The 26,810-nt window shown below is 50.3% G+C and overlaps 2 protein-coding genes and 1 pseudogene across 5 annotated transcripts; 2 read left to right on the top strand and 1 right to left on the bottom strand.

The window, feature by feature from the left end:
• The first annotated feature begins 1,924 nt into the window (after positions 1 to 1,924).
• On the top strand, positions 1,925 to 15,444 carry TARS2 (threonyl-tRNA synthetase 2, mitochondrial). The gene is made up of 18 exons (XM_054575359.1): positions 1,925 to 2,034; positions 2,321 to 2,517; positions 2,857 to 2,980; positions 3,807 to 3,931; positions 4,683 to 4,800; positions 4,918 to 4,982; positions 5,244 to 5,322; positions 6,426 to 6,572; positions 6,753 to 6,851; positions 7,398 to 7,615; positions 8,073 to 8,235; positions 8,435 to 8,572; positions 8,738 to 8,815; positions 12,693 to 12,793; positions 13,003 to 13,104; positions 13,276 to 13,348; positions 14,148 to 14,262; positions 15,083 to 15,444. The coding sequence occupies exons 1-18, from the start codon at positions 1,969 to 1,971 to the stop codon at positions 15,229 to 15,231; spliced, it is 2,157 nt and encodes a 718-aa protein (XP_054431334.1). The 5' UTR covers positions 1,925 to 1,968; the 3' UTR covers positions 15,232 to 15,444.
• On the bottom strand, positions 10,500 to 12,193 carry LOC129071755 (transmembrane protein 33-like; annotated as a pseudogene).
• Positions 15,445 to 16,114: 670 nt separating the features above from the next.
• ECM1 (extracellular matrix protein 1) lies at positions 16,115 to 21,619 on the top strand. 4 transcript variants are annotated; one of them, XM_054575368.1, is made up of 12 exons: positions 16,115 to 16,292; positions 17,506 to 17,556; positions 17,637 to 17,738; positions 17,868 to 17,945; positions 18,057 to 18,149; positions 18,429 to 18,476; positions 18,654 to 18,668; positions 18,812 to 19,101; positions 19,356 to 19,730; positions 20,245 to 20,465; positions 20,632 to 20,719; positions 21,138 to 21,619. In XM_054575368.1, the coding sequence occupies exons 1-12, from the start codon at positions 16,223 to 16,225 to the stop codon at positions 21,351 to 21,353; spliced, it is 1,647 nt and encodes a 548-aa protein (XP_054431343.1). In that variant the 5' UTR covers positions 16,115 to 16,222; the 3' UTR covers positions 21,354 to 21,619. The 4 variants fall into 4 exon arrangements, with proteins under 4 accessions (XP_054431343.1, XP_054431347.1, XP_054431357.1 ...); XM_054575372.1 differs by having other exon boundaries at positions 18,432 to 18,476; XM_054575382.1 differs by lacking the exon at positions 18,654 to 18,668.
• Positions 21,620 to 26,810: the final 5,191 nt, after the last annotated feature.

The raw sequence follows: 26,810 nt of genomic DNA on the forward strand, positions 1-26,810 counted from the left end.
GGCTGAGACATGCTAGGCACAATTCAGAAGTTACAAGAGGAATCGGCAATTAATGAACTGACCTGAGCTTGCTTTTGCTGGCTTGCTTGCTACAGGGGAAAGAATGGATTAATTTGACATTCCTTCCTTCACTGCAACACAAGTTACATAGGTGATGATGTCGTAGCTGATTGATCAGCATCCCCTGACCAAACAGCTCAGTGCATTGTGTACAATGAGCAGTTAACAAATGTTTGAGGGATGAGTGCAGGAAGCTGCCATAACAGTGGGACTTACTTATTCCACCATCCCTCTGCTATCTGCACAAAAGAGGACAAAGTAGAGTGATTAAAAGAATGTGTGTGTCAGTATATGTATCCTTTGGAGTTTCAAGTCAATACAGTAATTGGTACATTCTTGATTCAATAATTATTTATTGAGCACCCACCATTTTTTTGCCCACAATGTGACACTCCCCTGTCCCTTCTGGTGCAGAGCCATGGGAAAGTTCTGTCTGTTGTCACACTTTCTGAATTAAAAAATTCTCACTACTTTTTCCCAACCACACACACACACAAGTCATCTTCCTCTTCCACAGTCTTGTCTATTTCTTTTTGTATTTCAGGGTTCTAACATAGCAGAAGATGGAGCCAAGATCCAGAATGGTGCCTGTGACTCAGATCAACTGCTGTCTTTCCCAAACAGAACCTCTGGCCTCTGGAAACCTACATTAAACAACATTCTCTGACAGCTCTTCCTCCACAATCCTTGATTCCTTCACTGGAAACTTGAGAACCAACTCTAACCACCCCCACCCTCAGGTGAGGGCACTAATGGCAATTACTGAGAACCTCACAGCTGCCCCCAAGTCCATTTCCCCTCACACTTGACTAAAACCTGACCGTGTTTCTATTTTTACTGTGTAAAATAAATCAAATATACCTAGTCCTGTGTCCTAGATATAACAGGGAGAGGGAAGAGAAGGGATAAAGGAAATCGAGAGCTAGACTGGGAATGTGAGGCCAAAGTCTTGCATAGGAAGCATAGAGCTAAGATCCTAGGGTCAGACAACTTTCTGAAGTGGGTGGGGGCGCATATATTGGGAGTAAACTCTACTACCAGCAAATGTCTGGTGTGGTAGAACAGTACCAGAGTTGGATCAAATCCAGCATCAGCACTTAACCGATTGACTTTAAATCACTTACCTTCTCTGATCTTAAATTCCTCATCTCTAAGATTTAGAGGTGTCTTACAGTCCCTCTTAAAACACCATGAATATGAAGGACTCCAAGAAGTGCCCTCTGCAGATTCTCTGCTCCCGTCCTTAAAGTTATTATGTTCATTTATCCTGATAGTTTGTTGCTATTGTTGCCCTTTACCGTGTACCATGCAGTATATTAGGTAATTTATATAAAATTAATTTAACCTTAATGATTGGGAGTGATACTATTATTCCTGTTTCATAGATGAGAAAACTGAAGCGTAGAAGAAATTAAATAGTTTACCCGCAATTACATGGTGAATGGCAGGCAGATCCAGGATTTACACTAAGTCTGTTTTGGTTCCAAATCTATGCTCTTGTGTTTTCTACCTGCCAGTAAAGACTGTATTTAAAAGAAAAAAAAAAAATCATGGTTAAAAGGAAATCACTAACTATCCTTTCAGGTCCGTTTTTCTCCCACTCTCTGTAGAGTTTTCTGCTTCCGTCCTCAAAGCCGCAGGACACCTTATTGCTACTTTGGGCTGAAACTTGCAGGTCTCGGGATTGCGGGTGTAACAGTGTAGGTCTTCCGATCGGCCGGAACCACCCACGTCGCTGCCCGTGCTGTGAGGGGTGTACCTCTTCGCAGTTCCTGGAGGTAGTCCCAGGCTAGAGTGGCAGCTTTAGTAACCAATAGGCGTGGGCATTGTTGGGCCAGAAGCCAATGAGGAATCCGGTGGAGGAGAAAAGGCGATCATTTGAGGATGTAGGCACCGGTCTGAAGGAACATGGGGCTGTATCAGAGGTGGCGGCGGCTACGGTTTGCAGGGCTGCGAGCCTGCGGGCTACACACGGTGCGTGAGGGACCCAAAAGTTCCGAACCAGCCCAAAGCCCAAGGTGTAGGCTCTCATCCCAGCGTGACCACCCCGTGCTCCCACCCCGAGTGCCCAGCTACCCTAGCCTTTGACGCGCTTTTTTCTGTCAACAGCCTGAAGAGCCTAGGACGCCTAACGTAGGGCCCCTGTATCTTTCGAAGACTGAGCATAGGACCACGGCCACTTAAATATCATCTCTCACCATCCCTAATCCCAAGAATAACTGATGGGGCCTGTGTTACTTCCTAACATTTTTCCCTGCAGGCAGCTGTGCCGAACCCTCCGCACTGGTTGGTAGAGCGGCTCGGCCTTTTTGAGGAGCTATGGGCTGCTCAGGTAAAGAGGGTAGCAAGCATAGCACAAAAGGAACACCGGACTATTAAAATAACACTTCCCGGAGGCCAGAAAGTGGAGGCTGTGGCGTGGAACACAACCCCTTATCAACTAGCCCAGCAGATAAGGTACCAGGCCCTTTCTCTGCCTCCCAGCATTACCCTTCTGCCTCTGTGCTTCTTTCCTCTGGACCTGAGCAGGGGAAGAAAACTCTGCTTGTTTATGTTCCATCCCATCAAGATAGCTTTTCCTAAGGATTCGTTTTTGTTTGTGTTAGTTTCACCGCCTCTGCCCTTTCTCTGTTACCCCTGGAATGGGAGAAGAGAAAGGGCAGGTTTTATTGCTCTGGTAACATATTTCCCCTCTGCAAGTTCGAAGTTGCTAAGAGATTAGGCCCTCTTTCCCCTATGGATTGTAACCCTGTCTGTTTCTTTATCCCCACCGCACCCGCGCGACCCCCACTGAAGTTCAACCCTGGCAAATACTGCGGTGGCTGCTCGAGTGAATGGAGAACCTTATGATCTGGAGCGGCCTTTGGAGACAGATTCTGACCTCAGATTTCTGACATTTGATTCTGCAGAGGGGAAAGCAGTAAGTTTCCTCCTTATTGCAAATGCAGTGGGTACTAAACTAAGAAACATTTAAGTGGGTGTTTCTGACATTTATTTCTTTTGCCTCAGTTTCCCCATTCACACTTGGGAAGGAGACCTACCACAGATTGCTTGTCTTAACTATTCCTACCTAAGCTGGAAACTTATGAGGAAAGTTTTTGCTTGGCCTAGGTCTATTATAAGCAGACATCATTTGTGTGAGTGAAAGGAAAAGACAGTAAGTTGAAAACAGAAAGATGATGTGCCAGTTCAGTGCCCTCCAGCTCTTGAGATACCCATTAGAAGTCATCTGTAGTATATATTTAATTTTAACGTGACTCCCACAACTGAGCGCACAACCTGGCCTCCTGCCTATTTTGTCCTCTTCATGTCAGCTTAGGTAATGTAGACCTCATCTATTAAGATGCAGGGAAAAAAAGGGAGTTCCCACATCACCTATCTATAAATGGTTACCAAATCCTAAAGCAGTGGTTGCATCACACTGGATTCCTGAGATGGGGCGGGGGCGGGGGGGACTGAATAGAGCTTTTAAGAATCAGTCTTAACAAAGTAGTTTACTCCGAAGCCCTGAAAGGAGATGTTATAGGGGAGCAAAGGAAAGCCGACTGGCCTACAACTGGGAAGCCTGGACGACTGGGCTGGGGGAGGGCACTCTCTTTGCTGCACTGCGTCTACTGACCTCCGTTACAGGTTAGTCCTAGAAGAGCCATACTGGTTTCACACCAGCCTCTCAGGGGAGAAAATTAGAGAACTAAGGGTTAAAGGAGAAGGTTATGAACTCCTGAACTCCTTTCTTGTGAACCCAGGTGTTCTGGCATTCCAGCTCCCATGTCCTGGGGGCGGCGGCAGAACAACTCCTAGGTGCTGTCCTCTGCCGCGGTCCAAGCACAGAATGTGGCTTCTACCATGATTTCTTCCTGGGAAAAGAACGGTGAGTAGTCCAAGGAAGGAGGAGAATGATGGTTTCTTTTTTTAGAGGCTTTATCATATTTTTTCAGGTTTTTTTGAGACAAAGTTGTAATATTTTTAAAGTGCACAATGTGATAATTTGATTCCCATACATTGTGAAAGGATTCCTACAATCTAGTTAATCTATCACCTTGCCTTTTTTTTTTTTTTCACTTAAAATGTACTCTAGGCTAATTTTGGTTTTACAGTACAGAATTATCAACTGTAATCACCATGCCAGGCATTAGTGCCTCAGACTTTATTCATCTTGTAACTGAAAGCTTGCACCCTTTTGCTGGGGTGGTTTCTAAGGTCCTTTTCTGGGGCCTCGGCCACGTTCAGTTTGGAGGAGCAAGCTGGGAAAGGGCCTCCTGGCCTCCGCTCTTACTTTGGTACCGCCTTCTCCATTAGTTCACGTTCTTTCTCTTCTGTCTAATTATGCTCGAACCTTGTCTTCTCTAGCCTTTGGGGATTCTTCAACTTTTACTTCAATTACTCCTGCTTTAATTTTATCCATCCAGATTGCCTGCACTCAGCTTTTAATTTCATACATTGAGCATTTACTCCAGCTATAAAGTTTGTACCTGATTTCCTGTTAAAGCTTTCTCTTTGTTTGTCTAAGAAAATTATTCTAGATGTTTCTGGAAGGCAGGATTTTACCCCCTAGCCAACAGTCATGTCACCCAGGTGATGCTTCTTAGAGGATGCAAACCAACCAATTCTCATCTTCCCAGGACTATCCGGGGCTCAGAGCTGCCTGTTTTGGAGCGAATTTGCCAGGAGCTGATAGCTGCTGCTCAGCCCTTCCGGAGGTTAGAGGTTTCCCAGGATCAGCTGCGCCAGCTCTTCAAGGTGGGTTGGAACCCCACAGTTTTAGGAGGAAGATCAGAGGCATGAGGGAAAGGGTGGCTGTTTCCCAGGACATCTGTGTGGGGATAGAAACTAGTCTTCACTCATCCCTTCTTCCAGGATAACCCCTTTAAACTTCGCCTGATTGAGGAGAAAGTGACAGGTCCAACAGCAACAGTGTATGGGTGAGAGCTGTCAAGATGAAGGGGAACAGGGAGAGGTGGGGATGCACCACGAAGGCCAAAATGGGAGAAGGGAAAGAAGACAGAGGTAATCTGTAGCTCTGGAAAAAGGATTGGGAACAGGAATTGATTCTTACCTCCCATTGCTCTGTCTGTGGAACAGTTTCCTTTACTTCTTCTTCCTCTGAGCTTAAGGTCTTGAGAGGGAGAAAACTAGAAGCGCAAGAGTTTGGAAACCACTGACTGGCCCCTTCTGTCTCCCAGGTGTGGCATGTTGGTTGACCTTTGCCAGGGCCCCCACCTTCGGCACACTGGGCAGATTGGAGGACTGAAGCTGCTCACGGTCAGTTGTGAGGACAGGGCTAGGTGGAGACTCCTGTTTTCACTGCAGGGAGCAGGGGAATGGGAAGATAACCCTCTGTCTCAGCCCCATCAATACTCTGATAGCTAGGCAGGGAATCCAGAACGAGAAAGTAGTCCCAGCCTTCTAGAAACCTTGGGCCTGGTGGTAGATACTAGACACACTGCCAGAATGCAGAAGCCAACACAAGTTCCGTAGCTGGGCATCAGTGCTGAAGGAGGTGGAGAGGGAGGGCGTGGACAGGCTGGACGAGGCCGTGTAGGGAAGGCCCCTGTGAACAGCGGGGCATGGGATACCATTTGACAGGCAGAGGGAGAATACTCTAGGTCAAGGGCATGTCTTTGATGAAAATAGCATTCCTGGGCCCGGGAAGTTATTAGATGGAATGGGAGCAGAGAGCGAGGGGAGAGGCAGATATGTAGAACAAAAGCACAGGACTGAAAATCTAGCCATCTGTGCTTCGTCCTGGCTTGGCCATTAATGAAATATGTGGCCTTGGGTAAATCTCCTTACCTGTTTCCCCCATCTAGTAAATGAGGCTGTTAATTCCTGTCCTACTAGTAAATCCATGTCTAGAGACAGAACTAGCTAGCGCAGGAGAAAAGAGTTTGAGGAAAACTTAAAATTGCTATAAAATGCAGGCTGTTTCTTATTATACTATTGTTCAAGGAAAGAGCAAGCAGAGGCATCTGATTTTGTGTGGCAAGGGACAGGAAATAATGTGGGAGATTGATAAGGAGATGGATAGGATGACCTTTGACCAGATCTTCAGGTTAATCCCCTGAGCAGCCATCGATTAGAACGGGAAGGAACTAAGGACAGGGGTGCTGGCAGGGCAGCAGCACTGAGAGTGGGGAGGAAAGGAAGTGGCAGGTGCAGGTCAGGCCTGAGCAGGACATATGTAGAAGTCAAGAGTCAGGGACCTCCAAGGCTGTAAACATCGCAAGCGGGGCCTGGAGGACCAGCCTGCCAACACTGTTGGTGGTGCGAAGCTTACACTGAGAGTATCATCTGAGGTTTGCAAGAGCGGCTGGGTGGCTTCAGTCCTCTCCATCTTGCCTCCGACTCGGGACGTCCTCCTACAGAACTCCTCGTCCTTATGGAAGTCTTCAGGTGCCCCAGAGACACTGCAGAGAGTGTCCGGGATTTCCTTCCCCACAGCAGAGGAGCTGCAGGCCTGGGAAGAGTGGAGGAAGGAAGCAGAGCTACGGGACCACCGGCGCATTGGGAAGGTACAGAGGTCAGGGAAATGGAGGCTGCGGATGAGGGCCAAAACCAGATGAAGGAACCTGGCTGTGAAGCTGGGAGCAGATTCAGAATCCAGCAGACTAAGCAGCTCCATTACTTACTTCTTCTGGGTTCCAAGGCCTTCGCTTCCTCCCTGAAGTGACCGCTGCTATTCTTGACCCCAGGAACAGGAGCTCTTTTTCTTCCATGAACTGAGTCCTGGGAGCTGCTTCTTCCTGCCTCGGGGGACAAGGGTGTATAACGCCTTGGTGTCTTTTATCAGGGTAAGGGGGACCCAAGTCCAGGGGAAGGGAGACCAGGGAGGGTTTGAGGGCCTAGAAGTCCAATGTTAAAAAGGGGGATTAAAATAAGCTAACAAACAAAATAGAACCACAGGCATGGAAACATGGAACAGACTGACAGTAACCAGAGAGAAGGGGGAGGGGGACAGTGGAAAGAAAGGGAAGGGGCTAGACAAAGAACATGCATGAATGACCCACGGATGTGGACAGCAGCGTGGGAATTGGGGGTGGGATGGGAGGAGGAGAGGGAAAAATTGGGGCAACTCTAATAGAATAACAATTGCAAAATGATTTAATTTAAAAAAGGGGGGATTAGGAGCAGAAACATAAATATTGTCAAGTGCTGGTGATTTCCGTTAAGATGCTGGAAGCGTGTGGTCTGCAGTCAGAGAGCATGGAGAGTTCGCGCGGTGCTCGGTGGGCTGGCTGCAATCAGCGTGGCCTGAGGGCCCAGGAGAACCACACGGCTGCCACCCTCCCTTCCCTCCCTGCGGTCACGTTGACCTTTCACATCTGTACCCTCTCCAGGCTGAGTACACCCGCCGTGGTTTCTCAGAAGTGAAGACGCCCACACTGTTTTCTACGAAACTCTGGGAGCTCTCAGGGCACTGGGAGCATTATCAGGAAGACATGTTCGCGCTGCAGTCCCCAGGCTCTGACAGGCCTGCTGGCTCCCAGAGTGGCCACCCTGCCAGCCAGCCCACAGACACACTCGCCCTCAAGCCCATGAACTGCCCTGCACACTGGTGAGCAGGAGCAGAAGGCCTGGGTCCTCTCAGGGCTGGGGCCGGGCACCGGTCTGCTGAGTGTCGAGTGATAGGCAGCACCTTGGACAAGTACTGGGGGACCTGATTTGAGTCTTGAGTCGGCCAGCTTGCAAGCCGTGTGAGTTTGGGAAGAGCATTGTGCCGCTCTCGGCCTCGGCCTCGTTATGTGAACACCAAGGGTTTCGAATTGCTGTCTGAGGTTCCTCCTCCAACACAGTGCCTGTCACAGGACCGGCGCACAGTGAATGATGTCTGTTGTTGTTACTGAGAAATTCCCTTTGAGCCATGCAGGGCTCCCATTGTGATGAGTGGGGTTGACAGGACTCGGGGAGGGCATGCCAGGGCTGGAGAGGTCCTTAGCTGACGGCACAAGGAAGGGAAGTCTTCAGGGGCTGGTTTTCCCTGCGGCACTAACCCCTTCCCACCTCAACCTCAGCCTGATGTTCGCCCACCGGCCCAGATCCTGGCGAGAGCTGCCCCTGCGACTGGCAGACTTCGGGGCCCTGCACAGGGCTGAGGCCTCCGGCAGTCTGGGGGGACTGACTCGGCTGCGATGTTTCCAGCAGGACGACGCTCACATCTTCTGTGCACCCCATCAGGTGGCCTTCCCCAGCTCGCTCTTCCCCTCCCCTGTGAGCCACCAACATTCCTGACCCTCAGTTGCCCTCATTATATCCTACAGTTCAGCTACATGCACCCCAGGCTTTCCTGTATGTTTTTGCCCTGCTTCCCCCAAACTGCCATCACCGCAGCGCTCTAGCTGGCACACAGCTCACCCACCTTTACTTCCTGCCCCAGCTGGAAGCAGAGATACGAGGCTGCCTTGATTTCCTCCGCTCCGTCTACACTGTCCTTGGCTTCTCCTTCCGCCTGGCCCTGTCCACCCGACCATCTGGCTTCCTGGGAGAGCCTTGTCTTTGGGACCAGGCTGAGCAGGTGAGTGGGCGGTAGGGAAGCGGAGGCAGGTAAACCCCCCTCTGATGGAAGAGGAGACAGGTGGGAGTCAGGGTCCTCAGCAAAGGCGTACGCCAAGAGGGTCATTTGTGGGGGCCTGGAGGGATATGTTGCTCAGCAAGTCCTCTTGTGTCATTCCCTGTAAAGGTTCTCCAGCAGGCCCTGGAAGAGTTTGGGGAACCCTGGGACCTCAACCCGGGGGATGGTGCGTTCTATGGGCCCAAGGTAAGTTGGAAGCTTTATTGGATAGAGTTATTTATTCAGTTTTTGTTTTGTTTCATTTAATGTTTAATAGACAACTTGTGCGGGATATAAAGAAGAGCAATACAATTCCTGCCCCCGTGGGACTTATGGTCTAGTGAGGGCTGTGGGATCGTAGGTGCTAAGGGAGCCTGCTTCTCAGGGGGGTCGTGAGAGGCTTCCCGCAGGACTCTTTCCAGTCTGACACATAAATGTTGGCCGAGTAAAGAGGTGCTTCACGGGGGAGAGTGTGCTCGGAGGCTGGAGGAAGGATGAAAATTCACATGGCGAGTTGGAGGAAGTGAAAGAAGTCAGGGGAGAGAAAGAACGGAAAAGTGTCTGCTAGATTTAGTAAAAAGAAAAGCTGTTAGTGTTTTTTTTGGGGGGGGGCTGTTATTTCTTTGTTTTTTATGTTACCACTTAATGTATTTGAGAAATCCAAATTATATGCAGACAGAAGAAAATAGGTTACAAAAACCATTATATTACTAAAATTTTTGCCGTGTTTTAAACATTTCCAATGATGCAACAATGATAAAGACCAAAAAGATGTATAGAGTTGATAGAAGTTCAACAAACAGGATTTAATATATTATACAACTGAGATCACAGTTGTACAATACATCCAACTCCCTCAAATCAATCTACGTGTTATGAAACTGAAATGTATGCTATTCCCCCAAAACGCTCCCTCCAGCCCCATGCCCAATCAGTTACCTTACCTCAAATCTTTCCATTTAACCTTTTAAATCAGCTTAGATAGGTATATAATCTACAGGATAGCTTTCATTATTATTTCAGAACACACACTAAGTATAGTCATATGATCAGTCTTCAGCTGCCTTCCTTTCAAAAGGCACCTGAGCTGCTGCCATTGTCTTTGAAAATTCAAGTCTAAGAAACCGAGCAAATTGATACTCAACAGTCTGATGTAGTACGTAATTCTATAAACTACAATAATACCAATAACCTATGTGTCCACATACTTGTAAAAGAAACATTTCCTATCTGACAAATGTTACTCAATGGGTCTCTGAAAGGAAAGTTTTATGACTCTGCTTTCTGATATAAAAGGGTTAGGTGACCCCAAATATTTACCCAGTTGGTTAACAAACTTACGGTTGAGACATTTTTAAAATATTCAAATCCACAGGAGTAACTATGGAAATAAAATATCAGAAGAACATGGCATCAGACATACACAGAATTGCTCTTATAATGGCACATCCAAAATAGATCTAACAAGGCAGCGCAAAATCAACTTAATAACAGTTTGAAATCATGTACAGTGGGAAGTGCTTCTGTTAAAATCACCAACCAAAATTAATGAATGGCAAAAGACTACCATCTCAAAATATATTGAATTCACGTGTTAATATTACCATAATGAATTCATGCCACATATAAATTCAGGGTACCAATTAAGTTAAATTTCAGAGCTATTTTTATAAGAGAAATAAGTGTACCTCATCATAAAGGCACAGCTGCATCTAAAAGAAATTTGATATATTTATCACAAAATACAAACTTCCTTAATCATTCACAACCCAGGACAATAAAGGTTTCTTGGAAACTTTTTAAAGATTTGATTTATCATGCCAGGAAAATATTACTTTTCCATTAAGATGCATTTATGTAAATTGGTAAGAGGTCACATTCATACCTGGAATTAACTCCTAGCGAAGTACCAGCTGCTAATAATGCTTGCATATATATAGCTTCGCAGGATGTTAAACTGTGCAACTGTTGGTGCCAATCTGCTTATAAAGGCAATGCTCTGAATACAGAGTCTTCTCACCAACACCGAGCAAGCAGGTTTCATTATTGTATGTTCAACAGTAATCCTGAATTCATTAAACAAGGTCCAACAATATAGTTTCTTCAAGAGGAATATCAAAGAGTAAGAAATCAATAGTATACAGGGTAGGGCAAAAAAGTATGTTTACAGTTGTATCCACTTTCAAATAAAATAATATATGATAATACAAGAATAAACTTTCACAAGTAGGTTTACAGTTGTGAATGTGCAAAACAATTAATTTTTGTATTATTACCTGTTAATTACCGTGTTTGAAAGTGGATACAGCTGTAAACCTACTTTTGCCTTACGCTGTATTTCATTACAAGCAATGAATTTCAGAATATTCTGTGGATTAGTGCTTAATTTATCCAAGATAGAGCTCAGCAGAGGTAAACTATTTGAACCCTTTGCATCGAAGACTTTTATTTTTATATGTGGCAGCATGAAGCAAGGAAAATAACAAGACCGGGGAAACAGCGTGACAGGATAGGAACTTGAAAGAGGAGGGGATACAGCAGGTAGCGGCAGCTGTCCTCTAACAAAGCTGGGCCAGGAATGTTCTGCCGAACTGGAAGTGCAGTAGTCTTTAGTGCAGCCTCAAAGCGTTCCTGGTAAGAGCATTGGCCAAGAAAGCACGTTGGTAAAAGCTTTATGCTTCACACTCCCCAAGAAAAGGCAGAGCAAACAAAGCCCGTCAGTAAACTGTGGACAAGGAGAAAGCCACGCTGCCGCCGCGTCCAGTTTATTGGTCATCATGAATTGTGCTGTGCCTGCCCCTGGGAGACACTGTCTGACACAGAAAAGAGCAAAGCTGGGTTTCTAGAAAGACCAGAGTAAAGGCGGAGCTCAAGGCTCTTAGGTCTTGCAGGACCATTTTTGGTAAAGTGGAGATTGGGGGTGGAGTAAGTGGTGAATGAATGAATGTATCTCTTTTAAGAACTTTGGCTTTTGCAAAGGCAAGAGGGAGTTACTGAGGACCTGAGTAGTCAAAGAAGAAGTTTGTGAAGGAAGAGACTTGAGAACGTTTAACTTCTGCGATGAGAGGGCTCCCATTTGGGTCAGGGAGAAGTTGAAGTTTAGAGGAAGGTTCCTGGGGAGGTTGGAAGGGTGGGATGGAGAGGCCTCCACTGCCCGGAGGGATAACCTTTGCCCTTGTTTTAGGGGCAGAAAGAAAGGCTGGGGGTAGATTCAGGGAAGTTTCTGGGTATGGAGAAAGAAGTGGAGACATTTTCCCATCTCATGATAATTAATTACCCGGACTTCCCATGAATAGGGAGAAGGGCCGTTCGGTACAAGGGCAATGGGGGAGAGGAGAGCTGGGGAGGGATGAAAGTGTGAAGGGAGCGGAGAAAGCTTGGAAACCCTTGAGAACGGGCCCAGAGCTGCCTGAGGCAGCAGGGGTCCAGCTGAGGTTCAGAAGAGCGACTTGCATGGTGGCATCCGTCCTGTTTTTGCATCCGTGTGGTGAGTGACGTGTCGGGCAGCACTGAGCAGTTGTGTTTCAGTGCTGAGGAGACGGGAGGGGGGGGCGCCTTCAGGGTGGGGTTCTGCCATGTGAACATGACAAGAAGAATGAGTGGTTACAGCCACGTGGGGAAGAATCCAAGGCGGGAGAGGCTTGTAAATGGGAAGAAAAAGGAATCAAGGAACCTGGACATTGGAAGGAAACCAATGCTAGAATTTGTAGCATTGTCAGTGCTAGAAAACCGAGACGGCGATCAGGGCAGGGTGGGCTGTTGCAGAGGCGCAGCCGCTCGGGCAGTGGCAGGATGGGCATGGGCGCAGGCCTCTGCACTGAGGAGCGAAAGGGACTGAGAAGCCAGGGTGTGGATGGGTCATTCCTGTGACTGTTGATGTCTCCTAATATTGTAATGCCATAATAAGAGGAAAGAGCCACCGAGGATCACTGCCAGAGTCCCCAGTGAGTGAAATAAAGCATGATACAGCTGGGTGACATTCTCTCAGAGCAGCCTGGAACACAGGGAGGTAGAAAGAAGGGGGCCACAGATAACGGGGGGTACTGGTTCTGGTTACTCTCACGCCCTCCCATGTCTCCTCCAGATTGACGTGCACGTCCACGACGCCCTGGGCCGGCCCCATCAGTGTGGGACAATCCAGCTTGACTTCCAGCTGCCCCTGAGATTTGACCTCCAGTACAAGGGGTACAGAACCCTGCCCGTCCCCTTTTCCCTTGGCTGCCCGTGGAATATGTGGAGAACACTTTCCCCTTCTACCTTTGACCCTAAAAATAACCAAATTCTCCACACCCTTCCCTTTCTGGGCCTGCATATTTCTAAAACTGGAAGGTTTTCTTGGTTACACAATTTGTGCTACTTCCTCCATTCCAGCCACCTCCCTTTTTCCCTCCAAGGCAGGCGGGGGCCCTGGAGCGTCCAGTGCTCATTCACCGCGCAGTTCTGGGCTCCGTGGAAAGGATCCTGGGAGTGCTGGCGGAGAGCTGCGGGGGGAAATGGTGAGGCGACTGACTCCGGACTTCTGCTCTGACCCTCAGACGAGCGCGCGCGCCGATCCCGGCCCCCGCACGCCCCAGCGGCGGTCTCCTCCTTGAATCTGCTCGCTGCAGCCACAGTCCTGGTCAGAGCCAGAATAAGTAATTTGCCCTCCCCTGTTCTCTCCCAACCAGGCCACTGTGGCTGTCCCCATTCCAGGTGATGGTCATCCCTGTGGGGACCGAGCAAGAGGAATATGCCAGGGAGGTGAGAAGCTGGGGGTAAGGACAGGGCTGAAACAAGACTGATAGGGATAGGATAGGAGACCACCTGGGGCAGGATAGTGGGCACAGCGCTTGGAACCATTAGGCTGCGCTCAGATGGCTGCTGGCCTGTGTGCTGGAAATTTCACACCTGAAGAATGAAACTGATCCCTGCCTTATGGAGATGAATGAAAAAAAATTTTTTTTTAACTATTTATTTATTTTCAGAGAGAGGGGAAGGGAGGGAGAGAAAAAGGGAGAGAAACATCGATGTGCAAGAGAAACATCAGTCGGTTGCCTCCCACGCCCCCAACTGGGAACCAGGCCCACAACCCAGGCACATGCCCTGACTGGAAATCGATCTGGTGACCTTTCAGTTCAGAGGCTGGCATTCAGTCCACAGAGCCACACCATCTAGGGCAATGTGTGAAGATTAAATCAACATACATGAAATGCTGACAACAGAGCACTTGGCACAGAAGGGGGCTTGGATAAATGTTGGTTTTATTTCTCTTTCCTAGAGAGAAGCGAGGATATGGGCTGCCCCGAAGTGTTGCCGCCGGGGGGAGGGGGCCACAGCGGAGGCTAGAAGCAGGCCGTCCAGGGGACTACTGGCAGGCGGGGCTGCAGGGGGAGGCAGGGCCTCAGTGTGGGGAGAGGAGGAGGGGTCACTGTGAGGACTGGGCAGCCTTGAGGCACAGGCAGGAGGGCCAGATGGGGGTGTGGGGAAGTTTTGCATCAGGCTATTCTAGCTCCTCAGCCTTCCATTAAATTAAGTTCCTGTCACCAAACCTCTGTCCCAGGCACAGCAGAGCCTGCGGGCCGCAGGACTGGTCGGTGACCTGGACGCTGACTCCAAACTGACCCTCAGCCGGAGGGTCCGCCAGGCTCAGCTCAGCAGCTACAATTTTCAGTTTGGTAAGAGACTGGGTCAGGCACCTGCCCAGTACACTGTTCTCTCCTATTTATTGTTTAGTCACCTGCATGTTTGACTTAGTTGGGGTTCAACTCCCGAGCTGGGCAGGAGCCAGGATTCGGGTGCCTGAGCCCGCCGGGCCCCAGGCTTCACCGCTACAGCTACCTCTGACCCTCAGAGCAGTTTCCTTCTGACCCTTCCTATAGTTCCTTGTGTCTGTCAGGCTAATTAACCAAGCGCTCATCAGAGAGAAAGGGAGAGGAAGGGTTAATAAGGCATTAATTAGTTAGCTTTGTTTGTTCGAGACCTGGGCTCAGCCCTATGGGATGAGGAGAAAGGCCGCAAGGAGAAAAGTCTAGCCCTGCCTGTCGCTTTTTTCGTTCTCCAAGGCCCAGAGCTCTGTCCTGAAAGCGAGGAGCAGAAACTCCTCAGCCAGATGGCCTGATTCTCCGGCTCACACCCACTGGTGCTGCCTCGGGCCGTGCCCCCCCTTCTCGAACCTTCACACGCAGTTCTCTCTGGGTCTGCTCCTTGATTTTTTTGGTCTTTCTCTGGCTGACCCTACTATCTCTGACCCCTGGGCTCCTGACTAGAAGTGATAAGGCAGATGGGAGAATGTTTGGAACATTTTCTTATCTCCTCAGCGTGAGCAGGGAACAGAAGAGCAAGAAGCAGCTAAATATATCCTTCCCTCAGCCATATCTGGGCTTCTCTCTCACCCTTTCTAAAGATTGAGATCTCTTCAATTTGCACATAGCCAAGGAAGATATCGTTCCTGGGTAAATTGGCCCTGAGGTACTCAAACCTCCCCGCTTCTTGCAGTGGTTGGCCAGAAAGAGCAGAGCAGGAGAACAGTGAACATTCGGACCCGAGATAATCGTCGACTTGGAGAGCGGGACTTGAAGGAGGCTGTGGGGCGGCTGCTGGAGCTACAGAACTCCAGGGTCCCAAATGCTGAAGAAATGTTCTGAGTTTTGTGTACTGAGGTGACAGAGTCTGCAGGAGCCACCAGCCTCTCTGAACACAGGAGAGGCCAGCATCACTGACAGAGTCCGGAGTCCCCAGACTCATTAGAACTCATGTGGAGGCATGAATCCACTCCCCTGGAAAGAATTTTGGTCTTGGGGAAGCTGTAGCTCTTTGCAGAGGAGGAGAGTGAAACTAAAAATAATAAACTTAAAACTACTGGAGTTGTGTCTTCATCTCTGGCTCCTGATGGGAGGGTCAAAAGGGTTCCAACTCTGCCTCCCTCTTTTGTCCCAGGGTGTTGGGGTAATTGAAAAGGGGCAGCCCAGGCCCTGGCTGGGTAGCTCAGTGGGTTAGAGCATGTTCCCAATACACCAAGGTTATGCCAAGGCTGTGGGTTCGATCCCTGCTCAGGGCACACAGAAGAATCCACGGATGAACACAACAAACTGATACTTCACCCTTCCTCTCTCTCTAAAATCAATACATGTCTTTCTAAAAATTTAAGGAAAGGGGCAGTCCAGGCCCCTCAGCCCCTGGGAGAGCCATCCTGCTCCCCACCCCAAGCTCCTTAGGGCCCATTTCCCCAGCCCCAACTCCACAGGTTGCCAGGCCCCTTCTCCACATGCAAACAGAGAAATTGAGGCACAAAGTAAGCTCTCCAACATCTCTTGAACCATTTCCCAGAATTGGTTTCTCTTGAAGTCACACAAATGCTCTCCTCTCATTGCCCCAATTCTTCTCAATCCTCTCAGGATGCCTCAGGGTGAGTTTGGGAGGAGTGGCTGCCAGAGGAGGAGCAGCTGGGACTGAGTCACAGCAGGAAGCTGAGGAGGGCGGGAGCTATTCCCAGATAAAAGGACCGAGCTGGCCGTGAAGTTCACTACAGCAGTAGAAGCAGCCCCAGAAGCAGGCTCCCAACAGCCCAGCCCTTCCCATCCAGATCTGCCTGAGAGGACCCACCTCTGGGGTGGCCACTGACCACTCTACCCCAGGATGGGGACCATGTCCAGAGCAGCCTTGGTCTTGGCCTGTTTGGCTGTTGCTTCCCTACCCTCCGAGGGAGGTAAGTCAGGGTTGGAGGCAGCGCTTGGGAAGGGGCCCTGGCCAGCGTGGGCCTGGGGCCTGAGTCCAGCCATCCTAGATGGCTCGTCGTCAGCAGGTTGATTCTCCATCTGGTCCTGCTTTGGAGCAGGCTCCAGGTGGGCCTGGGCCCTGAAGCCTTCAACAGGGCGGGCAGTCAGGAGCACAGAAAGGGATTGCTAGAGATTGTTTCTAGTGATTGCTGCCAAGAAACACAAAATTAGAGTCAAAGGACAACTCCTGGGGCGGAGGTGGGGAGGTGGATTCACAGCTTAGGGCCTCTGCCTGAGGGAGGTGAATGTGGGACCTCCTGGGCGGGGGTGGGGGGGGCAGAGGAGGGAGGGGCCCCCAGCCTGCTCCCAACGGTTTGCTGACCTAGAGTCTTAACTGGCTGCCCACCTGGTTAGGGGACCAGAGAGCCACCTTCTATCTAGTGCATGCTCTCCGCTTGGATGCTGAGCGAAACGCCACAGAGGGAAACTGTTGAGAGCATCCTAGTTCTAGCCTGGATCTCTGTAAGGCCCCACCCCGCTGTCCCTTCCGGTCCTAGTCATCCTGACTGTAGGTCAGCTACAAGCGGTTCCTTGCCCTGCGGCTGAGGGGAGGTTTGCCTCAGCCCCGGATCACCGCAGCTTCCCGGTCCTAAATTGAGACCTAAATGAAGGAGTACTTAGGACTAGTTAAAGGAGAAGGAAGCACTTATATTTCTGGGCACACTCCTTACTCGAAGGCCCGAAGGTGTTTAAAGGGCCTGGAGTGGGAGAGTCGTTGGAAGAAGGGGGCAGATGAGACTCCAGTCAGTTCAGACCTTCTCCTCTGAAAACTGGGGAAGCATCACAGCAGAGAGGCTGTGGGGAGGAGAGCCCAGGCGTCCTCAGGGAATGACAGTGACAGCAGGTGAGGGCCTTCCTCCCCAGCCCCATGTGTCACATTCCCTTTAGACTTAGATTTGGGAGACCCAAGGCTTGGAGCCCAGTAGAGGCGAGGCTGCCAGACTGCCGTGGGCTTTTTCGGCCTGGTGATTCACGTCTCAGCGTGTTTGGGGGTGGCCTGGGGGACATGGGGCAGGAGCAATACGGAGGGGCTTCTGTTGTCCTGGTTGTCGTCCCCACAGCCTTGACCTCTACTGCTCCCCAACTGTGTGCTCAGGGCCAGGAAGGGCCTCCCAAAACCACCCTGACTCCCTCTTCCTCCAGGTTTCAAGACTTCAGGCCAGAGGACGCTGGGGCCCGAGTACTTTGAAGAAGGTAAAAGTTTGGGGAATTGGTCTGGGATTGAGGACCGAACGGGAACTGTGGGCTCTAACCATCTCCCATCTTGCCTCTAGTTGGCTATGCAGCACCCCCCTCCCCACCCCTGACCCAAGCCCACCCCATGGATCACTCTGACACCGCGGAGCATGGCCCTCATTTTGAGGAACAGAGTGAAGGTAAGTCTCCCCCTCCCCACCCTGCTCCAGGGCCCTAGTCTGGCTTTCCTCCCTCTGTCTTCAGGTGTGTGGGGGGGACGCAGCCGGCCCCTCGCTCCCGCTGGCTAGTCACACACTCCCCTCCTACAGTGCAGCCCCCGCCCTCCCTGGAAGCTGGCCACCTCCAAGTGGAAGAGCTGTTTTCTCCCCAACTCCTTGTGAGAGCAGGTGAGTGCTCGCCGGGGCCCTGGCCTCCAGCCCACTGCGATCTTGCTGACATCAGTCCGATCCTTGCTCCTTTGTGTCCTCGCGCTCAGGATCCCTCTCTCTCTCTCTCAGGAAGCCATTCAGCGGGTCCCCTTCCCCCTCAGAAAGCCACTCCTGTCCAAGAAGAGCTGCCCTCCTCCCAGCTCCCTATTGAACAGAAGGAAGGTAAGTGACACGCTCTTCTCTCTGCCCTGGCTCCGGGGGCTCCGCCACTTGCCAGCTGTGTAAACTTGGGTAAGTTATCTCCCTAAGCTATAGTCTCTTCATCTGTAAAACTGGGGGAATAATATCTACTTTATAAAGTTAGGAGATTAAATGGCCTAAAAGTAGCATTTGTTTTCACTTCTTTATTCCTATCTACGAATGGGAGCTGGCCGGAACCCCCCTTCTAGAGAGAGCCATCCGATGCTAGTTTTGCTTATGCATCTTCTTCTTCTACCCCAGTAGACACACCTGTCCCACAACAGGAGGAAATGATGAACCAGAAAGAGGGTGAGTGCCGCTCTGGTCTCTAACTCCTGCTCTGGCCGCCTGGGGCGGGGTGGGGGGGTGTGGGGGGGGAGGGGCGTAGAGGGAGCCAGGGCCTCGGGCGCGGCACAGGCAGAGGGCCTGACGCAGCGGGGCTCTGAGGGTGACATCTTTCATGCCTTGGTTCTCCCTTCCTTTCAGCCGCTCAACCTGAAAGTGAGTCACAGTTCATTTCTTCTCTTTCCCCACATCCTTCCAATCCCTTCTGCTCAACCCCAAGTTCTTTCCGTCCTCCCAACCCATCAGCCTTTCTCTGTCCCTCCACATGATCTGCCCGCCCACTGTTTTCCCCACTCCAGGGAAGCCGGAGTCTGTGCCTCTGAACCCACAGTGCCCGCAGGGCCGGCCCCAAGGGGCCTGGGGCCACCACCTGGATGGTTTCCCCCCTGGGCGGCCTTCTTCAGACAATCTGGACAACATCTGCCTTCCTACTCGTCAGCATGTGGTGTATGGCCCGTGGAACCTGCCACAGTCTGGCTACTCTCACCTTAGTCGCCAGGGTGAGGCCCTCAATATGCTGGAGACTGGATATGCCCGCTGCTGCCGCTGTCGCAGCTATGTAGAGCGCATGGACTGTGCAAAAATTGTGGTAAGGGTTGGGCTCTTGGTCCTGGGGGTGTCCTTTAAACCCCACACAGTATATGTGTGTTTTAAGGACTCGAGGCCTAGGCCTGGGTGTGGGGAAACGTAGGCCCATCATCGCTCCTATCTCGGTGTGTCAAGAGAGCAGGGACAGTCTCTGCTTCTTTCCTCTCTGCGTGCCCAGGGTCCTTTTCTGGAGCCTGGGAGGAAGACAGGAATGTGGACAGTGGCTGCTAGGCTGATCCACCCCTCTCGCTCTAGTGGGAGGACACAATGACCCGGTTCTGTGAGGCCGAGTTCTCGGTCAAGACCCGAGCCCACCGGTGCTGCCAAAAGCAGGGGGAGGCTCGATTCTCCTGCTTCCAGGAGGAAGCTCCCCAGCCACACTACAAGTTCCAGGACTGCCCCAGCCTCCAGCCTGTTATTTTCTCGGGCCTCGAGCTGCCTTTCCCCCCTGGGGTACCAACGCTGGACAATATCAAGAACATCTGCCACCTAAGACGCTTCCGCTCTGTGCCACGCAACCTCCCACCTACTGACCGCCTCCATAGGCAGCTTCGGGCTCTGACCCGGCTGGAGGGGGAGTTCCAGCGCTGCTGCCGCCAGGGAAACAACCACACCTGTGCATGGAGGGCTGTAAGTGGGGTTTCAGCCCCCCCAAGAGCCTGTCTGCCCGCCCGCCCGCCTCTTACCTCCGATCCTGCTGGTCCGTTCCTCCACGTACCTCCCCGCTGTGAACACGTCTACCCGTCCATCTGCTTGTGAATGTCCGTCCGTCCATTGTGTTGGCACCTGAGTCTGTTCATCTTGAGCCTTCATCCTGCTCTCCTGGCCTCGTCTACTCGTGAACCCACTTGTGCACCTGCCTGCCACCCACCCGTCCAGCTCTGGCCTCACCCGACCCTCTCCGCCTGCCATTCTAGCTCATCTCCGTCGGCCAGCTCCAAACCTCACCTGTGCTTCTACCCTCCACCTTCCCAGCCCACACATCCACAGCTGCCTCCTTGCCCTCTGGTTCTTTGTCCTTCCCTTTTGGCACCTGGGGTTGGGAGTCCCTCACCTTACAGTGTGGGGCAACAAGGGAAGCGGAAGGTGAGGGGGAAAGGGGCCAAGTGTCCAGGCGTTTGACTTCCCTCTTTCTGACCCACAGTGGGAGGAGAGCCTTGATGGATACTGTGAGCAGGAACAGGCTATAAAGACCCACCCCCACTCGTGTTGCCGCCACCCTCCTAGCCCTACCCGCGACAACTGCTTTACCAACAGGGCTCCCTACCCCAATTATGACCGGGATCTCTTGACCATTGACCTCAGCCGAATCACCCCCAACCTCATGGACTATCTCTGTGGAAACCAAAGGGTTCTCACCAAGCAGTAAGTCTTGCACAGTTCTTCCCCACTCTCTTCCCTTCCCCCAGACCTCCCTTTTGGGGCGCCCTCCGGGGCACTCTGGGCAAGAGGAAAATCATGGTCTCCAAGCACCGTTTTTATTGCCTGGGGGTTCCTGAAGACCCTCACCCCTGCCCCTTTCCCACCACAGTAAACAGATCCCTGGGCTGATCCGAAACATCACTGCCCGTTGCTGTGACCTGCCACTTCCCGAGCAAGCCTGCTGTGCAGAGGAGGAGGTGAGTGTGGGGCAGGGAGTCACAGTCTCCAAGGGAGTGCAGGGGAGGGGAGGGCGACGCCTAGACCTGGAGGCTACCCGCACTTCTAGGACCTCAACACAGCCCACAGAAATAGTGAGGACTGGTGGGGGAGATCTTTTTTCTTGGCTCAAGGAGTCCTCGTTCCTGACCTGACCTGACCTGCTCCCCACTGATAAGTTCCTATTAAGCTCCAGGCATTTCCAAATGTGCACATCTGTCCGTGACAGGAAGTCTAGCTGTGCAAGGCAGCCTTGCATTCTCTCTGGACCCCAGGAAGGGATCAGGAAGAGAGCAGCAGGAGCCGAGGGAAGGGGGATTTTGCACACTCAAGAATCCATGCCTGACTTCTTACAGCCCCCTCCCTCACCATCTCTGCTTTGTCCTTCTCATTCCTCAGAAATCAGCCTACATCAGTGACCTGTGTGATGCCCAACGTAACATCTGGCGAGATTCTGCCTTCTGCTGCAGACTGAACCCTGGGGATGAACAGGCCAGCTGCTTCAATATTAATTATCTGAAGAATGTGGCCCTAGTGGCTGGAGACAGTGAGGATGCCAAGGGCAAGGGAAAGCAGGACCCAACTCAGGGAATAAATATCAGCCCTAGCCCTTGAACCCAAGGAGGAATGAGTCACCCCAGAGCTTTGGAGGATCAGACGGGGGGAACCCCACCCCACCCTCTTCGAATACAGTCAGCACCTCTGGGATTTGGCATGCTCATCGTCTGTAATGTCTCACGTACAAACACACCCTCCTAAGCCAGCTTGCTGGGATTTTCTTCAGTGACTGGACCCTGAGGCCCACTGCCCTGCCCTGACTGGCTGAGCAGTCAGTCATTCCACAGGCTGTGATGGAACCATAAATAAATGGCTTAAATTCACTATTTGTCATCTTGAATTTATTCACATATTTAAAAAGAAATGCCACCTTGTTAGCTAGTTATCAGGATTCAGAAGTGAAAAAGATATGGTTCATATCCTTAGTGAGCCCCCCAAATGCCACAGCCCTACTTGACACTTTAAAGATTTTGTTAATTTTTAGAGATGGGAAGAGAGGGTGGAAGAGAGGGAGTGAAACACCGACTTTGAGAAAAACCTGGCTTGTATCCCAGGCGTGTGCCTTGACCAGGAATCGAACCAGCCGCCTTTTGGTTTGTAGGATGCCCAATCCACTGAGCCGTATCAGTCAGGGCCCTGACTGACACTTCTTAATCGCTACTTTTGATCCTTACAGTCCATGTGTTGATTCTTTTGATATCCACCTGTTGAACTATCAACGTCCCTGGCGCTAGTCCCTTCTGGCAGGTTGCTCATATTCCAGGGGCCTAGCAGGTGTGGTAAGTGGCGTTGTGCAGAGGCGGCGGGAGTGCTTGTCTGCTCAGTGCCCAGGAGTGGGAGCAGGGAAGGGGACAGTATGAGGGTAGTGGAGAAGGCCTCCTGTTGAGGTCAGAGCCTCTCCGGAGAGAAGTAGAAGGTGCAAGGGGCAGGTAACGCCCAGGCAGCAGAACAGCTCCTGCAAAAGCACAAAGGTTGACAGGGCCTCATTCCAGTGGTGATCCTCCGAGATGTGGCTGCAAAGATAAGCAGCTAACCAGAACTGCTTCATTCACAAGCTTTAAAATGGATCTTGGTGCCTCTGCCCGCGAGGACACCAGCGGTTTCAGGCAGAGGATGTGTTCAGATTTGTCTTTTACAAAGTCTAGTTGGCAGCCAGCCAGGGCGGTACCTGCCAGGCCAGTTCGGAGGGTGTCTGGCCAAGGCCAGGGGAGGGGGCTGTAGATGCCAGACCTAAACTGGACCACAGGTTGGCGGGCCTCAAGCCCTTCGAGGCTGTCCCTTGAAAACCGGAGCTGAAAATATCAGCAGTAAGACTCGGGTCCCCGGAGACTCCGCTGCCAGGACAATAATCCAAGAAACGGGACTTCCCTGACCCCGGTTATGGCGGAAGTGGGTGAGCCTAGGCCCACGCCATCCTGTCACTGCCAGAGACGAGCGGAGCCCCAGCAGCTCTCAAGCCTACACTGCAACTCCGCGCTCCCATCCCCCACAGCCTTTTGTTTATTTACCTATATTTTGCCGGGATGGCTGCTTCTAAGCAAGCAACGTCTTAGTGGCTCCCTTCCCAGTCCGTCAGCACGGGGGCCAATGAAAGAGCGAGAAACGCCGTGGGCCCCGCCCCTTCACCGTCAAGCCGGAGCCGGGGCGACCGCTGCTTACCTCCTCACGCTCTCGAAGAACGTCACTGCGCCTGGGCGGAAGTTCGGCCTCGGCGTACCTCCGACAGGCACTAGGACCCACGGACTGAGCAGGGTGGGGCGGGCCAGCTCTTTCCCCCGCCCACCCACCAACTAGTTCGTCCTTCGCTGAGGGAGGTCGTCGCAAGCTCTCGGGGAGCGGCAGGTGGAGGAACCCGCGGGAAAATCAGCGAACAACGATCCTTAAGCTGCGTTTGCAAAGCGCAGTGCTGGACGAGTGCTGGGCTGGGCGCAGTGCCGATAAGAGTAGGACCGGTGTCCCAACCTGTAGTTTACAGTCTACCCGAGAGGAGAGGAAGGGAACGGGAGAGCAATAGTAAGCAGCTGTAATGAAAGAGTATCAGTGCTAAATAAGTATACGCATCATCAGATGAGTTAAAAGAAGTCATTCTTGCTAGGGGTCAGCGAACTATTAAATGCAGGTGGCTTTGGATAGAGCCTAGAAGCAGGGATAGGATTGCTATTAGTTTCCAAGAAAAGGTAAAAATGTTCACATTTACTGCAATTGTGTAAACTATTAAAATATGATTTATTAAGTCCAAGGACGGTGGATAACGGAGTCAGAGCCCCAGACTACTGGGAGGGGCCTGGAAAGCTTCCTGGAGGAACTCAAGCTTGAGTAGGATTTTGCTGGAAGGAAAGGAGAGGATTACAAAGCCGTGGATATATGTATGCAAAGCTCAGCTAAAGTAAAAGAGTGTCCGTTTTGTATTCGGCAAAAGTGCTAAGTATTCTTGTTAAGTAACAAATGGACCAGTGGGGAAGAGGGGTGTTGCCCAGATGCTATTACCGAAACAACGACCCCCCACCACCACCTTCCCCGAGGCCCCTCGGTTGTAGATCCTTTGCCTACCGCCCTTGGAATTATGGCTCTGAATGGCAGAGTTTGGTGAATAGGAAAGGAACTATTTATTCAAAAGTTATACAAATTTGATTAATGGCTAAAGGTCGCTCTTAAATCTCAAAATCCCTTAAAAATACCCACCAACACACACAGTCCTGCCTTCCCCCGCTTTGCCCAGTTAGGCCAGTCAGGGGTACCGTCCTTCAGGAGAAAAAAACTGGAGTCCGTGGCTCAGCTAGGCAGGCCTCTCACGGTTCTCAGCACCATCCACTGCGTCGCTGTAATCTCCAGTTCTTAATCCAAACTATGTGACACCTTCTCATGGCCCACTAGCAAGAGTCCTTTCTCCCCTCTTTCTTCCCGTGTGGTCTTCACACTGTTCCCCAGAGTTTGTGTCCCAGTGTCTCTCCTGCAGGGTCCTGTCTTTCCTCTTCCTCTCCCAGTTACATTCTGCATTAAGTCTTTCAATCCTTCCCGATTAGCCTTGGTGATATGCCAAATAACCCTCTTTGCATATGAAGAATGAAGCTATCCTGTTATTGACGTGCAAAATGACTCTCAATGGCCCTGCTCAAGGCTCCCATCCCCCATGGCGGCCCGCCCTGGGGTAGGGAGAATATATTTTTCTTGGACACCCCATTTTTTAGACCCTGTTACAAATACCCTTTGGGGGGGCCCTGGCTATGCCCCATTGCATTCTGGCTAAAATTCTCGGGGATCATTAGCTCTGTGGAGACCTGTATCCGACCTTGGTTTCCAGGGAGGTCTTGGAGGAGGCTGTAAAGCAGAAAATGTGGTTGGTATATTTGAAGAGCCATTAAGTAGTAAAAATGGAGTGGGGGAGTAGCTAGACATGAGGTTAAAAATTTAAACTTAGTCATGCTTTCTGGAAGACCTTGAAGACTAGAAGTCATACCAGCCTGGCAATAAGCACCTGTGAAGGATTGCAAAAGAAAAGTTATGTGAACAAGTTCTCTGGCTGGGTAAGTCAGCTGGTTAAAGCATTGCTCCATACATTAGTATTGTGAGTTCCACACCAGGTCAGGGCACATATAAGAATCAACCAATGAATGCACAAATAAGTGGAGCAACAAATTGATGTTCCTCTGACTATAAAATCAGTAAATTAAAAAAAAATTTTTTTAAAGAAAATTGATGTGAAAGTTTGTTGTTTGTTGGTTTTTTTTTTTTTTAAATATAGATGGACAGGCATGTGGATAGCACTAGATGAGCGGGAGAGAGGTTAGAGGCAGGGACCAGTTCAGAGGTTGAAACTTCATTTTTTCAATATCAATAAAACAGGACTCTGAGATCCAGAACTTTGTTAGTGATACAGGGAATTAAAGCGGGGGGCGGGGGACATCTTTTAAAAATATTTAGGAAACAGGATTGATTTGCCCTGTTTGCTGCAGATGTCCAGGATGACTCCTAAGTTTGAGGTTTGGGTAACTGCAGGGTAGGATATATGGGAGGAGGATAATAAGTTCAATTTTGGAGTCCTCAATAGTTGGTGTCCTTAGTGAAAGCACCTTCAGGAGAAAAATGTCAAAGCCAAACTGCAGGGAATGTACGTGAATGGGAGGCAAAGAGGGGCAGGCAGCAAGTGTCACCTACTACTTGAATGTACTTCTGCACTCTAGACCTATTAGGACACTTGGAAGTCTTTTAGATACCACAAATTCAGTGTGCTCAGAAATGAACTCCTCTTGGTACCTGGGATGATGTGAAAAAGAAAATAGAACAGTAAGTGCCTTGTAGAATTTAGGTGGTGGCTATATGGGTGTTTACTGTACAATCTCTCAACTTTTCTGCATTTTCAAAATTTTTCATAAAATACTGAGAAAAAAGAATCCATCATCTCTGTCCTCCAACTGTTCCTCCCCGGTGAGCCCCACCTCAATAAATAGAACCCCTATCTAATCAGTTGTTTAGGCAAGAGACCTGAGACTATTACTCTTTAATTAATCCCTCTTGTTCTCCCTCCTATTCCAATCACCCACTGAATCTCCTCAATATCTCAAGTCCATCAACAATGGAGTCGCTCCTTACACCAAGATTAGGTTCTAAAATCAGCGTGTAAGGCAAAAGTTATAGTCAACATAACATTTGGAAATCCCTTGAACTATTCAGAGACTACAGTGACTCTGATTTTGTGTGCATCACTCTGTACACAAAATGTATGTGCAAGTAATTATATAGGTATATATGCATGTACTGTACATGGTAAGGTTCAGTACATAACAGGGTATACGATATAACATTAAGTATTTTTAACTACATACAGAAGAGACAGTGCTGCATATACTTGAACAGGGCCCAAGGACACTGTATCCTCAACTCCGCACTGCCTCCGCCCTAATCTGAGCTCCTCCCACCCTCAGAATCATTGAAATGCCGTCTTAACTGGCCTCCTGGCTCCTACTCCTGACCGGGTCCAATCTGTTCCCCATGTTCCAGGCAGAATGAGCTAACAGATTCAATCAGGTCACTTCACCACTTTAAAATCCCTCCATGACACAGCACTGTTCCTTAGACATTTAGGACAATGTCTAAAACACTGTCATGTGGCTGCCAAGCTGTCCACCAGCTGGCCTCTGCCCGGTCCTCAGTCTTCATCAAACACAGTTCTCCCCTCTTGTTCTCTAAACCTCAGCAAAACTGGGCTGGTCACCTCTCAGTTCCTCAGGTTCACCACATTCTTCTGTACATCTGCAACTGGGACCTGCTGCTGTCTCTGGATAGAATTCCCTTCTGCTTCTGCTCAGGGAACAAGCTCTGTTCCCCCTGACAGGCACTTCCTGTCTACTCAACAAGCCACCCTCCTCCAGCACCCCTAATACTTTGTTCCTGCTGAGTTTTAAATTAAAAAATAAAGCGTTGTGAAAAATAACACATTTTTAAGGTGTTGTAAACATCAGTGTGCCATTCAATGGATATTATAAAATGGGACTCCCTGCAACCAGCACCCAGGTC

Source organism: Pteronotus mesoamericanus, unplaced genomic scaffold, assembly GCF_021234165.1.
Source record: "Pteronotus mesoamericanus isolate MK-2021 breed Mesoamerican mustached bat unplaced genomic scaffold, CSHL_Meso_final contig_1108, whole genome shotgun sequence".
Taxonomy (NCBI): Eukaryota; Metazoa; Chordata; class Mammalia; order Chiroptera; family Mormoopidae; genus Pteronotus; species Pteronotus mesoamericanus.

Excerpts from the sequence above, each read along its gene's own strand:
- TARS2 (XM_054575359.1), top strand. The coding sequence starts at position 1,969 with ATGGGGCTGTATCAGAGGTGGCGGCGGCTACGGTTTGCAGGGCTGCGA. Across the intron at positions 4,801-4,917 it reads AGCTGCGCCAGCTCTTCAAG|GATAACCCCTTTAAACTTCG; the intron begins GTGGGTTGGAAC and ends CCCTTCTTCCAG. Across the intron at positions 6,573-6,752 it reads ACCACCGGCGCATTGGGAAG|GAACAGGAGCTCTTTTTCTT; the intron begins GTACAGAGGTCA and ends TCTTGACCCCAG.
- ECM1 (XM_054575368.1), top strand. The coding sequence starts at position 16,223 with ATGGGGACCATGTCCAGAGCAGCCTTGGTCTTGGCCTGTTTGGCTGTT. Across the intron at positions 17,739-17,867 it reads TTTTGAGGAACAGAGTGAAG|TGCAGCCCCCGCCCTCCCTG; the intron begins GTAAGTCTCCCC and ends CCCCTCCTACAG. Across the intron at positions 17,946-18,056 it reads CCAACTCCTTGTGAGAGCAG|GAAGCCATTCAGCGGGTCCC; the intron begins GTGAGTGCTCGC and ends TCTCTCTCTCAG.